General features: G+C 41.1%; 1 protein-coding gene across 1 annotated transcript in view; it reads left to right on the forward strand.

Moving 5' to 3' along the window:
• Positions 1 to 16,979, forward strand: part of ERBB4 (erb-b2 receptor tyrosine kinase 4) — a 590,120-nt gene that overhangs the window by 422,352 nt on the left and 150,789 nt on the right. Inside the window, exons 6-12 of the mRNA XM_066553839.1 lie at positions 1,331 to 1,449; positions 5,425 to 5,566; positions 7,003 to 7,116; positions 8,922 to 9,048; positions 11,785 to 11,858; positions 13,057 to 13,147; positions 14,626 to 14,825. Coding sequence (XP_066409936.1) covers positions 1,331 to 1,449; positions 5,425 to 5,566; positions 7,003 to 7,116; positions 8,922 to 9,048; positions 11,785 to 11,858; positions 13,057 to 13,147; positions 14,626 to 14,825 — 867 coding nt within the window. The remainder of the gene's footprint in view (positions 1 to 1,330; positions 1,450 to 5,424; positions 5,567 to 7,002; positions 7,117 to 8,921; positions 9,049 to 11,784; positions 11,859 to 13,056; positions 13,148 to 14,625; positions 14,826 to 16,979) is intronic.

The following is a 16,979-nucleotide window of genomic DNA, read 5'->3' on the forward strand; positions in this document are numbered from 1 at the left end:
AGGTGTCCTGCAGGTGTCCTGCAGATGTTCTGGGATCCAGGTGTCCTGCAGGTGTCCTGCAGATGTTCTGGGATCCAGGTGTCCTGCAGGTGTCCTGCAGATGTTCTGGGATCCAGGTGTCCTGCAGGTGTCCTGCAGATGTTCTGGGATCCAGGTGTCCTGCAGGTGTCCTGCAGACGTTCTGGGCCCAAGTGTCCTGCAGGTGTCCTGCAGACGTTCTGGATCCCGGTGTCCTGCAGGTGTCCTGCAGATGTTCTGGGATCCAGGTGTCCTGCAGGTGTCCTGCTGGTGTTCTGGATCCAAGTGTCCTGCAGACGTTCTGGATCCAGGTGTCCTGCAGGTGTCCTGCAGACGTTCTGGGATCCAAGTGTCCTGCAGGTGTCCTGCAGACGTTCTGGATCCAGGTGTCCTGCAGGTGTCCTGCAGATGTTCTGGATCCCGGTGTCCTGCAGGTGTCCTGCAGACGTTCTGGATCCAAGTGTCCTGCTGGTGTTCTGGATCCAAGTGTCCTGCAGGTGTCCTGCAGATGTTCTGGATCCCGGTGTCCTGCAGGTGTCCTGCAGACGTTCTGGGCCCAAGTGTCCTGCAGGTGTCCTGCAGACGTTCTGGGCCCAAGTGTCCTGCAGATGTTCTGGATCCAGGTGTCCTGCAGATGTTCTGGATCCCGGTGTCCTGCAGGTGTCCTGCAGACGTTCTGGATCCCGGTGTCCTGCAGGTGTCCTGCAGACGTTCTGGATCCCGGTGTCCTGCAGGTGTCCTGCAGACGTTCTGGATCCCGGTGTCCTGCAGGTGTCCTGCAGACGTTCTGGATCCCGGTGTCCTGCAGGTGTCCTGCAGACGTTCTGGATCCCGGTGTCCTGCAGGTGTCCTGCAGACGTTCTGGATCCAAGTGTCCTGCTGGTGTTCTGGATCCAAGTGTCCTGCAGATGTTCTGGGATCCAGGTGTCCTGCAGGTGTCCTGCAGACGTTCTGGATCCAGGTGTCCTGCAGACGTTCTGGGCCCAAGTGTCCTGCAGGTGTCCTGCAGACGTTCTGGATCCAGGTGTCCTGCAGGTGTCCTGCAGACGTTCTGGATCCAGGTGTCCTGCAGACGTTCTGGGCCCAAGTGTCCTGCAGGTGTCCTGCAGACGTTCTGGGTCCAGGTGTCCTGCTGGTGTTCTGGATCCAAGTGTCCTGCAGGTGTCCTGGGTCCAAGCACCAGCACCACTGAGGTGTTTCCCTCCCTCCCTGGTGGTTTTCCCAGTGCGCTGTGGGTGTTTTGCTCGGGGAGCAGTCGCAGAGCTCTGTGCCTGGCCCCGTGTGTGACGCTGTCCCTTTTTGTGCCCTGCAGTGACCAAGACCGTGTGTGCAGAGCAGTGTGACGGGCGCTGCTACGGGCCTTACGTCAGCGACTGCTGCCACCGCGAGTGCGCCGGCGGCTGCTACGGACCCAAGGACACCGACTGCTTTGTACGTGCCGTCTGCCTTGTTCTTATTCCTCTTTCTTCTTCCTGCCAATCACTCTGCAGAGTCTTAATGCTTTAATCCATGAAATTCACAGTTTCACCCTTCTAATGTACTGCATGCACACTCACAGATTCAGGATGCAAATTTTAGCTTTTAGGATTTTTTATATTCTATTAACATCATTTATCTACTTAATATTACTCATTAACAGATCTATGAGATTTGTAAATACAGATTGGGAACTGTTAATATGCTTATCTCTGATTTTTATCTTTTTCTTTTCCAAAATTAGCTTTTAGAGGTGACAGCAGATTTTTAAAAGTATTTGTCATTATATTTGAACATGGCTTTTATTAATGCTCTGTGTGCTTTTCATATCAAAGGCAAGAGTACTATTTAGATTCTCTGTGCAAGGTGTTCCCTGTTTCTGCCAGACTTAATTTAAATTCAGGTTTTTTACCGGGCGTGCTTCTTTGTGGAGATGGAAGGAAAGTGGTTCCCAAAACGCTCTCCCTCAAGTGCATATTACTACATGTGTGCTTCAGATGGAAAGAAGAAATGGCTTTTTCTTTAAAGAAATACAATCTAAATATCCAGGTCTTTATAAAATCTGTCTTGTTTCTAATCCATTATTTCTAAGAGTTTTAGCAGCCTTAGAACCCAAAACTGATCTCAAAAAAATGTGTAGCTCATCACACTGGGTCGATGAGACAAGTTTTACTAATGGTTTCAGGGAAAGCAAACCTAGGTCTAAAGTAGAGTCAGAATCTGCACAGAGAGGTGAATTTTCAAAGATACCCATGTGCTCAAAACCTGTGAAGTTGACTGCCAGGTGAGTTGGGAGGAAGGTATGGAAAATTGCATATATTTTGAAACTGTGGGCAAGTAACTTATAATTAACTGGCAAAAATGCATCTTTCCCTGGCTGGCTCTAACTGCTTGATAGTGATAGGTTTTGTGCTTCAAAACCACACTCTAAATGCTGTTCTTTGGCTGTTGATGAAATGCAGTGGTGGCCTGACAGCCACCAAGAGGATTTGCTAAAGCTGTTCTCTGTGGCCTTTCACAAGTAGATGCTCAGCACATATGGGGTGGGTGATCCAACAGTGCCTGGAAGTTCTCTGTTGGCTTTGAACTAGAGAGACAGGAAAATACCAGTCTTTCTTGTGTCATGGACAATATAAATAGGTAAAGGGAAGAGGAAAAATGCAGTCATTGGGTCCAAATGAGCATTGAGAAACATCCTCAGAGCTGATGTGTTGATGCTTTCAAAAGTTAAGGACTGTTACCAGTAAGTAAAACTTTATAAAAGGAAAGCCTTGTAAAATAATGGCTCAGGCCTACTACTTTTGCTAAGTAGGAAAGGACTGTAGGAGGAGAGACTCAGCTGAATTGGGGTAGAAAAACAATTTACATATCCATCATGTGTTCTTATAATGGTGTGTGGTGTTGGCTGGATTATGTTTGTTATCATTTGAAGCCATGTAACTGATAAGGGCCTAACTGCTTAAAAAGGCCTGGTTTTTGCAATAAGTAACCCTCCTTTGCACCTGCCTGGGGACTCTGCATCACTCTGGACCCTCACCCACAAAGTTCAAGTTATTGGCAGCATAAGTTGTGTACTGCTGCAGCCTGAAAGTTAGACTGTCTGAATTGTGGCAGCTGTGGATATACACATGCTAAAAATCAACTGGTATGTTTTTTTCTGGTACAGCACAGAGGCATCCAGGGTTTATTCTCATTCCCTTCTGGCCCCAGAGCAATGTAAAAGAAATTCAGCAGGGGTCTGGCAATTTTCAGGCCTAGTCATTACTTGCTTAGACACAGTGAGTGAAGAGTGTAACCCTTTAGGCTATAGACAACTGTGCTTAGCTTTCAGCTGAGACACATAACTTTGTTTTTTCCCTGTGTATTTCCTGTGCTTTTATTCACAAATTAGCAGCATTTAGCACAAAGTGCTAGAAATTTGCATATATTATCGAAGCAATTACAAATGTATATAAAACATTTCAGTCATAAATTAAAAGTTTCCAGATCTTCTAGATGAATTTTTCCTGAAAATTGCTCTGTCTCCAAGGAGTATTGGTGTGCTTTATGCATTTGCTAAACTGTTATCAGAGAATTGTCATGTACATGATGGAGTACCTTTGAAGTCAACATGTAAGAAATGGGTTGAGGAAACAAACTAAATTAGTATTTATTAATAAGCAAAAGTACAGCTTATGAAGCATTACAAATCCTTTAGAGCATTATGGCATCTTGCAGCAGCATCCTGTTCTAAATACGGTTTTAATATCTGTAGATAAAATTCATCCATCCTCCTCCATCTGCTGCCATGCACTCATTTGCATATTCAGTTCTAAAAGCAAGACAGTAATCATCATCTGACATAAATGCAAGCAAACATGCTAAGGCAAAGTTTTACTGATGTTTTTATCTCAGATTCAAACTAGGTCTAGAACTTAAAATGCATAGGGGGGCCTGGCTGACTGCCTAGAGAACCAGAAAGTCACACAACCCTATTTCTTGGCTGGACTTGCCATCCAGTCCTGGGTAAAGTGTTTATCTTTGTAAGGGTTAAAAAAAAATCAGTTTCTATGACAAAAACTGGCAGGTTTTATATTAGGCACTGTAAAGGACCAGGAAAGGCAGGATCAGCAGTTTTGCTTAGCACATGCTCCATGCAGGACAGTGCTTTAATCAAAGATCTCCCTGCTCATTCCTTTCAGCAGCAGATTTTGTCCTTGGATACATGATTAGCCTCTCCTTTCTGTAATCTTCTGGCATGGCAGGTCCCAGGGTCCTGCTGGTCCTGATCCAAATGGAGATAAGGACTACTAGTAAAATCAGCAGAAGGGAGGAATCTTTTTCTCTTTTCTCTCAGTCCCAGCCCAGGAGGCAAGGGACAGGACGTGAATATTATTGTCATACTTGTTCACTCTTTAAAGATGTAGAACCATCTTTTCTTTTAACAAAGTAAAATGGAAAAAGACCAGAAAGATTCACTCCTAGACTAACACTTCTAAAGCAGCCTGGATTACAGGTTAGTGAGGAGGCAATACCCAGTAACAGTGGCTGCTTAAACTGCTAGAGGGATCCAAGTCAGGCTACAGCTTTCATATTCATACAAAATTTTCATTCAGGGTATGCTCTGTGAAAATTACTCCAACAGTTTTCTTATAATCTGCAGTTAAATCTGTAGACATGATGTGTGCTGATAAGGAATGTCAGAATCGGTGGGGCTTTCTACTCCTAATTGCCAACCTTGCATGGTCAATTGTTTTCCCTGCATCCCATTACTTTTGTTATCCACACACTCTCCTCTTCATTTGTCAGGGCCCTGTCCTCTGTCAGCTGTGTGTGGCAGAGCCTGAATGCTAAGTGGGACAAAGTCCTATTTTCCTCTCTCAGCATGTGAAGCAACTGACCTTGTTAAACTTGCCACTTAGGGAAATGGCCCCCTCCTGTGCTTGCTTAAAAGAAGTTCTTATCCCTCTTGCCTCCTAATTGGGAATTACAGTTTTCAGCTGGATGATGTATTCACACTGTAAGAAATATAAAGGGTTGGACCTCTGAAAAAGTCATTAGCATTTGCTTAGAGGATGATAAATAGCTGCTCACTCTTGGCAATTTTAGAATGTCCTATCAAGTTGAGAATTAGTTGATTGTGAGTCGTTATGAAACAAATTACAGCATTGTTTTGGTTTTGTAGAAAGTGTTGTAACAGGCAACTGTTGCTAATTAAAGGGGCTCACCAAACTCCCTAATTAAAAAAGTCACATATTTGCCAAGATCCTAGCAAAAATCCAAGTAGCCACAATGAATGAGCATTAGAGAGCTCTGTATCACATTCCTCACTGTCACAGCAAGTCTGAACAATCAGACCATCCAAAAGCCATCTTTTACACCAAAAACCCACCAAAACCCTAAAGCAGCTATCTGATTTAATTCCTTTTTTTTTCCTCCCTTGTTTTGCAGGCTTGTATGAATTTCAATGACAGTGGTGCTTGTGTCACACAGTGCCCCCAGACCTTTGTGTACAACCCCACCACCTTCCAGCTGGAGCACAATCACAACGCCAAGTACACCTACGGGGCTTTCTGTGTCAAGAAGTGCCCACGTGAGTGCTCTCTCACCTGCCCTGCTCTCTGCCTTCTCTCAGGGGGAGCTGCACTTGCATTTCAGGAGCCTTAAAAACAGAGAGAGAATGAGAGCTGAGTGCAGAGCACCACCTCTCCAATCACTCCACGTGTGCTTGCAGCCTGTAATAACTCAGGTGATAGCTAAAGACATCACCTTTAGCTGTGATTCTAACAGTTCCCAAGGGTCCTGGAGTGATTTTCCTAAAGAAAGGTGGTTTCTGTTTTCCTGGTCAACTGCTTGTTACATTCATGCTTTACATCAGTATTTGTAAATTCCAAAATAGTGGAAATAGGTAGTTAAAATAGTGGGGTTGTAAAACGGTATGAATTTTTGTTTCAGAAAAATAACAGTCCACCACCAGCACCTGGTACCAAATGCTTCCATGATATTGATGGCCCTAGCTTGGAGTAATGATGATTTGACAGAAAGTTACCCTGAGCAGCTCTGTCCCAATGAGGAATAAACTTGTAATACTGACAGGAATGCAGTCTTAAAACTGCAGAGTAAAATTAGAGGGGAAGAGGGAGTTAAAAAAAGAAGAATCCCATGCATGTAAAACCCACATGCTTCTGAGATACCAGCCAGATGATGACAAGTAACAGAAAAAAATTATAGGGTCATCACTTACACAGTCTTTGGATCTGCTGGTTTAATTGGAAAGAATAATAAAGGAGATAATGTTCTTGCTCTCCCTTTCATTCCATAAAGGTTTACAGTTGTGCATTAATTATTTGTCCATAAATTATGTGCAAGAAGGATGGGTGATCTGTATTAAATGGAGCCATAATTCAACCCAGCCCAAATTCCAAATTTTGCATCTCTGTGGAGGAGTTGACAGCAGCCAGGGGCTGTGACCACCAGGGCTTAGTTCTGCCTCTAATAGTGGTGGGTTTGCTGAAGCAAGATTGGTTTGTTAAGAACCTGATATCATGCACTATAAGGGTTATAATTCTTTGCCCAAATACTTCATTGAACATTTACTTTTTTTTATTTTTTCCTTTCTTATCAGCATTAATCATTTAGCAAAGTAGGATCAGTCTATATTCCCTTTGGCTTTTGTTTTACAGGGAAAAAATTGAAACACTTATCATCGCCCTGTGCACTGTTTTATCCCAGATGTCTATTGTGTGCATTAAAAACACAGGACAGACAATCTTGCTTTATTTCTCTCCAATTACTGTAATTTTTTTTCCCTACAAATAATAATAAAGCTAAATAGGGGGAGAAAGAGGGATCAGGCCTGACAAAAATGAATTTTTATAAGTCTCTGATAACGTGCCTATTTTGCCTATACACTTCTGAAAACACAGAACTTTGAATGTTCATGTCACTGGGAAAGTGCTAAGGTAGCAATAGTTCCAAAACACACCCAGTTTTTATTCACTTCTGCCAACATCTCCTTTTTCTTTTCAGACAACTTTGTGGTAGATTCCAGCTCCTGTGTCCGGGCATGTCCAAGCTCCAAGATGGAAGTTGAAGAAAATGGCATTAAGATGTGCAAGCCCTGCACTGACATTTGTCCTAAAGGTAGGCAGGGGTTCAGTATAAATTTACTTGAAAGTAGTCTACACAGGGTGTTATTTTGGCATGAATTGCCCTTCTTGAGTGTGTTGTAAGATATGAATAGCCTTTGAATACCCACAAAAGTTTAAACTATGTAGGTTGTGTGTCAAGCACATAAAATAGAGTGAAAATTTATTAAGTTGAAATGGCAATATAGCCAAACCAATTGCTTTTTATTAGATACAAATGAAGGGGATTTCTCTGTTGGTTTTAGAGAAATCTGCAAGAATTCCTCATTGTGTTATTTTAATGACAAGTATTTTCTGGAGGTGTTTTAGCATTGTCCTTTTGTCATTCCGAAGGGGGCCATACAAAACACCCTGACTCCAATGTCTGGGATGTCTCAATTTGTCAATACAACATTAGGTTTCCATTTCCTTGCTGTGTCTCTGCTTTCCCAGAATCTTCTACCCCCTTTCTCAATGTCTCAAACACAGAGCAGTGAATGTTCTGTTGAAATCTGTAGGTTACTTTGCTGTTCTAGAGTCCAGACTTCCTGCTCCCTGCTTGAAGCTCTGTGCAGCAAAGCGTCATAGGTTTTCCTACATGGCCCTATGCCACTTTTCAGTCCTAATGGAAGCCACATTTGCCTTAATTGTGGTAAATAATTTGTGTTGTTGTTGAATAGAGAGTTTTATACGTGAAAACCCAGGTATGGAGTTCCTTAATTTCTCAGGAAGAAAGCTATCACGTGTTTGTAAAAGCTTCTGCTGGTAGTAACCATTAGAGGATCCCAGTCAGGAAGAGAGATTACATGATTATGTGGTTGAAGTCATGAGAAATTTGTTCCTGAATGCATCCTGTGTCCCAGAAATGCAGTAAATTACATAGACAGGCTACACAGAGAAGTTTCCTCACTGGTTGCCCATTTCTCCAGGTACCACTAACTTGCTGATTGAGCTGATAAATAACAAGTTATTTATACAACATTTAAAGGGCCTTGTGGCATGGATGGTTAAGTCCACAAATCCACCAGAGAAGGGGACCTCTGTGATGCCTTGTGAAGGTTGACCTAGAGCAGAGGCTGGACAGAGTTAAAGAATAAAGCAGGGATTTATTAAAAGGCCTCAATGGATCCACCTTGGGCAGCACAAGAGCCCAGCCAGGGCTACACCCAAGATGGACCCAAAATGGTCACAAAATGGACAATTGGTCAGGAGGTCTCTCACTTTTATAAGTTCTGGTCCATTTGCATATTGGTGTTAATTGTCCAATTTTAGCTTTAGGTTATGAACTCCCATCCTTCTTGTTTTTCTCTCTTCAGCCCATGTTATTTATGCTTTTGGGCCTGAGATTTGGATCATTTGTCCTTGGTCCCCAGCTAGAGAAGGGATTGTTTTATCTCCCTACTCTGTGAAGAGAGCTTACCAACCCCTAAAGTGTCAGAACTACACATTAAAGCAGTACAGAATCTGAAAAATATCAAAGCTAAAATCTGAGGCAGCATTTCCCCCAGCAATGTTATGCCCCTCAGTTTCTGCAGTGCCTGGTGCACCAATAAATGGCAAGGCTGGGCTGAGTGGGATTTTTGTGTGCTGTGATTTGTGTGGCTGATACTCACCTTTAGATCCCATGTGAAATACCTTAACCTGTGTGCCAGGGTGCTGTTTGGTTTAAATTGGGATGTGCTTCTTTGGGAATATGTGTCAAGGATGCTGTTTGATCCCCTCTCTGCTGAATGAGATGAAGACTGGTGTCTGTAAGGCCAAGGTGTTCTGATTCAGTAATTGTTCTCCCCAGTTCTTTACACAAGCTCCTTGTTTTGGCAGCATGTGATGGCATTGGGACAGGGAGTTTGGTGTCAGCTCAGACAGTGGATTCCAGCAACATTGACAAGTTTGTAAACTGTACCAAGATCAATGGCAACCTTATCTTCCTTGTCACTGGGATTCATGGGTAAGTGACAAAATGTTAAGATATTATGTCATGGTGCCAGCTGAAACCAATTGCATCCACTTCTTAATGATGGCTGCAGGCTTCTTTTATGCAATAGCAGATCCAGGATCAATTCATTTTCTGCCTTCCATTGTGAAAAAAAGCATTGCCTTGATTCTTAAGATTCATCCTCTAGGAAAAGAAAGGATGGATTAATTGTTTGCACTAAAAAGAGAAAAGACGACTATGATTCTCTGGTTACTTTATGAGGTCCTCAATACTGGCTTAGAATAAAGGCTGATCAGAGAACAGAAGGGAGAGAAGTCACCTTCCATGAGTTTGTTTAAATTTTGTATGGCAATAATATGCAGAATATGCAGAGAGGCAGCCTCTCTTAGCATAGCTTGTCATAATCGGTACACACACATGCACGAAAGCTGCCCTCTTGTCAATGAGTTTTGAAGAATCTATTCAAGTTTTAGAATTCACTGGTGTATAGATCCAGTATTTTGGTTTCAATTTTGCTCATTGTAATAGAACCAGAAACTCCTCAAAGTGTCACATGGCTCTACTCTGGCCAAATGACCCACTGAGAGGCTGGATGGGAATCTGTTAAATCTCACAGGACAGGGAAAAAATCAAGTAAATCAAGTAAATACACAACAAGCAGCTAGAGCCCATGAGCAATTTTGTGTGGATTAATCCAGCGCATTACATGAAATTTAATTTCGAGTATAAGGACTGCTTTTGCAGGAAAAATTATATTAGCTAATTCAAAATTCTAAGTTAAAAGAACCAAACCCAACCTTGAATAAAATTGTACTAGTCTGAAAAAAAATCTAAATTTGGACTATAAGCAGAAAGTTAGAATGTTCTATTCTGTTTTACAGGAGAGTAGGACATGTAATGTTGAAAGTATGTAGCACTTTGTGTTTCATTCTTGATGAAAAAAACTCACTTCAGCAAGCCTAAAGTATGAGGGCAGAGTTCTGCAACCCTAAATTTTTCTACAGCATGGATTACATTAGTAGAGGTTAAAAGAAGAGAAGATTTGAGAATGAATGAAAAAATCTAGAATTCTGGAACAACTTTTTTATTTAAAGTTTCAATGGCATTTTGCAAACCAGCAATATGAAAGGGAGATTTAAAAAATGACACTGACTACACAAGTAGTTTTTATATAAATGGGCAGTATAGAGAAACAACAATTTTACTTATTTCCTCTTCAACTTTTGTCACAAATTCATTTGTTCACAGTGAACTGCAAATTTTAGAGTATGAATTTTTATTGGTTTAGATTGTAGGGACGTAAAATCTGGTTCTCTGGGGAATTGGAAGACTTTTGGTGTGGCAGAGAATAATTTCAATGAAAAATGCAGAAAATTTTTTTTTGTAGTTTCCATTGGAAATTGTGCTGTTGCAGTTGATCCTGTCCTATATTTTGATCCTGTGGTTCTGTAGCCTAGTTCTTTCCTGAGCACCTGAACTTCAATTCTTTGTGATTTTGTTTTAATTTATGTAAATATATAGAGATGTAATTATGAATGTTTTCTACACATCTATTTAAAGTCATTAAGATATACACTATTCTACAGTTTTATCTGTTGATAAAACAGCAGACATTTGGCTGTTTAAGGGGTTTAATTGTATATCTACATCTCTAAAGCTATTTTATCTTCAGAATTTAGAGGTGAAATTCAGCTGCCTCATGTTTATTGCAGGCAAGGCTTTTTCCTTTTTTGATGGTAATGCAATTTGAAAGCCAAGTGCTGTGTTTCTGTTAGGTAGTCAAAACTTGTTATTTAGTTTTGTGAGAGCCCCACATTGTTAAAATGTGTTTGATGCCTCTGTGGCCCACTGGGCTTTTTTGTTAACACTCTAGAAATCCTTTTGTTGCTGCTCAGGGTGGTTAGAGGTGACTCCACCCGTGTGTCACCTCACAGATTTGTGACTCCTGTCCCCAAAGACAGCCAGGTGGATCCACCTGCACATTTCTGTTCCAAGAATCACATGTCCTGGAAAGCAGAAGGAGGAGAGGAGGAAATGTGTGCTCCATATTTATTGGGGATGTTTCCTGCTCTCAGAAAACACACAAAAATACCATAATATGCTATTCCAGAGGAATTTTGGTTTGGTTTAATCTTCTAGTTAACTTTTAAATAGGAGAGGAATGTAACATATTTACTAAATGATAGCACTCTCAAAATCGAGGTCATCTTCATCTTTTTACACTGACATATCTAAGTTTAAAGTTTTAATTTTTGGAGGTTGCTTCATTTCTCAATGACAAACTTGCTTGACAAGGATCCATACTTTTAGAGATTCCTTGTTCAACACCTTCTAAAAAGTGTGCCCTTTAAATGCAATGTGTCAGGAACTGCTGGCATGCTCTTAGATTAATTTTGCTCATAGCTTGTCACTTCTTTCAGAAGCAGCTTTGTTAGTCCTGGTATAGATTCCTGGAAAAAACACTGAAAATTCATCTTTCCTTTAGGAAGGTCACTCATGATTGTTTAGAATTCCTTTTTTTTCCATAGCATAAATATTTGCTAAAACATGAATAGGCTTTATGTTCCTTCAAGATGATGTGGGAGAAGTTAGACACATCTGCAGGAACAAAAGGCTGAAGAAGCTTGGTGCATATCTTCATAAAAGCAAGGTGTTGAGCACCTTAATGCTGTTTCCTGCATGGTGTGGCTGTGAGAACCTGATCTTTTCTTATTTAGAGTGTCACATTGTGTGATTTTAATCTTTCAGAGACCCCTATCACACGATCGCTGCCATCAATCCAGAGAAATTAAATATCTTCCAAACAGTGAGGGAGATAACAGGTAACACACTTCTGATCTCCTATAATCTGCATTAATTAATGAACTCATTCTCACTTTGCATTTATAGTTGTCATGTATTGGGTTTTCTGAAGAACACCAGGTACTTGTTTTCATTAAGCTGACCATGCTGTCATTTTAATGAAAATTTAATACAGAAAACTTCAGTATCAGTTGATTTTCACAAGTGTGCTGTCCTTTGAATACAGGATGCCCATTATGGCAGATGCTCAGTAGACAAAGGATCTTGGTCCCATGTTAGCAAAGTAGGACTAGTGTTGCAAGGGAGGGAAATGGGAGGGAAATGTGAGGACAATGGTGCTGAAATGTGGGAAACCATTTTCTTCACCTGAAAGCATTTGGAAGTTCTAGTCTGCTTTTACAGCTCCTTCCCTTGGTCTAACAGAGGATGCTGCTGCAAGTTAGATTTTGTAATTTAAAGACAGACGTGTAATGGGATTGTGAGTGGTGTTAGTGTGTCCCATTTTTTTGTGACTTTCCAATGGGGTCATAGAACTGGGTACTCAGTACTGTGTGTTCTTGTTTCACCATGAGGGGGACACAGAGGGAGATAATACAGCTCTGAGTTCTCATTTGGTGTCTGATTATATAGAGGGAGGGAAATGCAAAAAACCTGTTCTATTTCATGCACAAAAAACCCACCAAAATACCTTTGGGCAGCACAGCTTGATGCATGGAGCTCAGCGTGCTTCACAACTCTCAAAAGTTGTGAATTTCAGCAAACCACTGGGATTAAAAATGAAAGTAAACTCTTAATCTCTTCCTAATTAATATCAAGGATAATCTGGCATCTGGGGGAATATTATTTGCCATTCCTAAACACAATAATGGACAGTCTCAGCCATGCTGCTGAAGAGGAATTACCCCTGTAATTACTTAACTCTATGTACTGCATTTCAGCCCAGTGCTGAGGCAAGGGCATGGGGAGCTGTCCTCTCTGGAGGTCTGTGCAGCACAACACATCCTGAGGACTTTCCAAGTTCTCACCTTGGCAATTAGGACAATTTTCCTTCTTTTTTTTTTGAAGGATATGGTGGTGAGCAGCCTGAGAGACTGCAGCTTTCCTTATTTATTTCTTTTCCTCAAGCTGGCACTGTCCTTCCTTTCTAGGCTAAGCCTGTCCTAAGTCACGCGTGGCTGAAATAATTTGTGTTCACATGTTTGCTTTTTCCTCCTTCAGGGTATTTGAACATACAGTCTTGGCCTGAGAATATGACAGACTTCAGGGTGTTTTCTAACTTGGTTACCATTGGTGGGAGAGCTCTCTATAGGTAAGGTACTTCTCTGTTGGTGGAATAATTTTTTTATTGGCTTTCTGTGATTCTTTGTTCAGTAGCAGAGAATGCAACATCCCTTGGGAAGGACATTGTAAATTGATACATTTTTTTCCTCTGTTACCAAGGTGTTCATTATCAGTATCTTTGCTAATCAGTTGTTTGTAATGGGTAATACCTTCTCAACATAATTATTTAAAAACACAGTCTCGGTTTCATGGCTGTAGTTATTATCACATTGACTGGAACTTACATTTATTGTTTAAAATACCTTGTGAAGAACCATAGTTCAAAAGGAATGAATAATAGAACTTAGCCTCATTATTAGGAGTTTATATGGTTTTGATTAGGTGTGCAGGCTTATATGCCCAAACAACAAAGTGGTTTTAAGAAGAGGTAAAAGGTGGAAGAACACTGAAATCACTGAGGCACCTTGCAGGTGAGGAGTTCACGAGCTCTGTAGTGCCATTTTTACCAGAGATGTTTCATGTTTCTGTGTGGAAACTCGGATGGAGAAATTGGTTTGAACAGAAGAAATGCTGGGGGAAGCCCAAGCAGGTACCTGAGTAATTTATACAGCAACCTCTGGATCCCCACTTAGGAGAGGGAGTAAATCAGACATGGGATTCTGCTGGCATCTTAAACAACCTGAGCAGAATATGAACAGCAGTGAAACCTTGAGGTTGAATTACAGCCCTGCATTCTGTTCCAAGGCAGCAATTTTTATTTGGAACAGCTGGAAAACAATTATCATCATTAAAATACAATAACTTAAAGGATGCCCAGAAACTGGATATTGTCTTCACTAATCTTCAGTCATAAAATATGTGCAGTCATTTTCATGTTGTGCAGACAATCATTTACTGTTCCTTTGATGAACAAAGGCGATAACCACATCTTACAACCAAAGAAAAATGAAATGTAGCGAGTGAGCTAGAAAAAAAAATCCATGAAAATAACAATTTCTTCCTGTATAACTTGAAATGGCATTAATTTGATGCCTGACAGAAGATGTTTTAATATATTTTCCTTAGCATATAAACTATCATAGGGTGGTTTAGTATTAATGTGGTGTATTAATAGTATTAATGCTGTTCAAACTATTAATGCCGTTGAAAGAAAAACCTGAATTATATTCAGATTTCCTATCACCACATTATCGCAAAAAAATCTGTTAATGGATGAAATGAAACTGGTTGAGGACTTCTGCTGGCTTACTTGGCCTAGTGCTATGAGCATCAGAGCTTGTGGTATCTCACTCCTGACAGGACTCATCATTTCCTAGCCAATGGAACTGGATGTTGACTCATAAAACATTACCACAAAGTAAAAGTTTTCTGAACAATTCTCAGTTTTTCCAGGAGGATCATCTCGACACTTGGAACGAATTCCAGTTGGCAATTCCCTACCAGATAGAACAAACTGTGCCCTCTGAAGTTAATTCCTATTTTCTCTCACTTTTGTTCTCATCCCAGTGGCCTTTCCTTGCTCATCCTAAAGCAACAAGGCATCACTTCCCTGCAGTTCCAGTCCTTGAAGCAAATCAGTGCTGGCAACATCTACATCACAGACAACAGCAATTTGTGCTACTACCACACTGTCAACTGGACCAGCCTGTTCAGCACCCCCAGCCAAAAGACAGTGATCCACAGGAACAAAAAGGCAGAGAACTGCAGTAAGTACCTGCTGCTCACTGCCACCACCTCACCTGTGGGCTTCTGCAGCTCCTTGGGCATCAGGGGAGCTTTCCTCACTTGCAGCATCCAGGCATTTGGCCCAGTCTGAGCAGGAAAATGATTTTTTTTAAGGTGTAGACAAAGGAAAGGGAACAGAGAGAATTCACTGCTTCCTTAACATGATGTGAATGTTCCAGTTTCACAAATATGAATTCCAAAGGCTGTCACTGGAATGTTCATGACTTTACAGCCCTTTCCTTATGGAGTGGTGTGGTGGTGTTTGCAAGGGTCTCAGGACGAGGTGAGAGATGAGAATCTTGATGCCATGTTTCAGAAGGCTGATTTATTTCATTATAGATATTATATTAAAAGAAAATGATATATTAAAACTATACTAAAAGAATAGAAGAAAGGATTTCATCAGAAAGCTAGAAAGGAAAGAAAAGGAATGATAATAAAATCTTGTGACTGTTCACAGCCTTGACACAGGTGGCTGTTGTTGGTCATCAAGTAAAAACAATTCACATGCTGGGTAAACAATTCTCCAAATCACATTGCAAAGCAGCAAGACATGGAGAAGCTGAAACTTCCCAGCTTCTCTGGAGAAAAGGATTTTTATCCTTTTCTCCTGAAAAGCTGGGAGATGTCCTAATGAAAGGACTTTCCATAAAATATGTCTGTGACAGAGTTGGGATTAGCATCTTCTGCTTCCTCCCCCCCAAGTGGCCCTATCTTAATCCAGAATGGTGATTTTGGGACTGGTTTAGGTCACCAAGTTGTTCTTTTTCATATTTGACTTATCTGATAAAAAATACTACTTCAGGAAAGCTTACATGCCAGTACCTAGGCTGAGATCATAGCACTGAAAAGCCAAAGAAAGCTCTGTAGCAGATAAAATAACTTGTTTATATAGAAATCAGGCAGCAAATTGCATCAATACAGACATATTGTAGCAGCAAAGGAGTTCATTTGAAGCATCTGTTAGACTGCTTGCAGGAGAGGAGATTCATTAAATTGCTTTATGTTTAAGTGATATTGCTGGGTTTTTGTGCTCTGACCTGCCAAAAATGTTTGCTTTGGGTTTTCTCAAGCTGTGGTCGTATTTTTGACTTGCACTTAAGTTCTTTCTTTCTGCTGGTTTGAGGGTGGTTTTATTTGTTATTTTTTGAGGGATTTAATTTCTTTTTTTCCTTTCCCCTCCCTTTGAAGTGCTGTTCTGCTCTGTTTTGAGAGAATGAATGGCTGTGCTCATCACTATAGTGTAAATGTACCCTCAGTGTTAGGTGAAATTCAGCTGGAGCTTTGTCTGTGCTGCTCAGTTCCTTTTCTAATCTCTCCTACCATGGGAGAGCCACAGGAAGTACAAAGTCTTGTTTGGTTGATCTCCACATGGTTTTGGTTGTGTGGCATTTTAATTATTATTTTATTAGGCTATTTCTTTACATACAAGTTAAAACACTGAAATTGAAGAAAATGCTGCTTGCTGTCCCTGCAGACAGTTTCTACTGTGGCTGTGCCTGAGTGTGTAGGGTTTTTTTCTGCCCCTACATAGAAAGCCAGCTATAAATAGAGTGTTTATTGGAAAATAGAGGTGCTGCCAAGAAGGATGGCACATCTGCCCAGGACTGTGGCACTGCTTTTTGCTTTCCCCTGCAGTGTAACAGCATCATGTGGTGAGGAACCACAGAGTTCTGCACTTGTGCTCTCTAACAACTGTGTTTTGTATGGCATGAAGAAAGAATTAGCTCTTCTGAGATCTTCCATATGCAATTTTTGGGCTGACAGAACAGAAAAAGGAAGAAGCTCAAGGTTTTTTTTGACCATGAAAGAGTCACTAAGGTTACATTCCCAGATCTGACTAGGTCCCACCTAGCCAGGAGATAGATGAACTTGTGAACCTCCTGGATAGCACAGGTTTCCTCTCTACCAGATGAAAAACTGCTTACTATGGGAGAAAAACCATGGTCTTTGTGCTCTGCTGTTTTCTTACATCAGATTGGCTCTAGCTGTCTGATTTTCATGCAGCATTTAATGAAAGAACAATCAACTTTCCTTCATTCCCAGACATTTAATATAAAAAGAAACTAAGCAGTAATAAGGTGGAGCACAGGCCTCATGTCTCATACAGGAATGATTCCTCTTTGCTTCAGGTT

Source organism: Molothrus aeneus, chromosome 7 (assembly GCF_037042795.1).
Source record: "Molothrus aeneus isolate 106 chromosome 7, BPBGC_Maene_1.0, whole genome shotgun sequence".
In the NCBI taxonomy this organism is placed as follows: Eukaryota; Metazoa; Chordata; class Aves; order Passeriformes; family Icteridae; genus Molothrus; species Molothrus aeneus.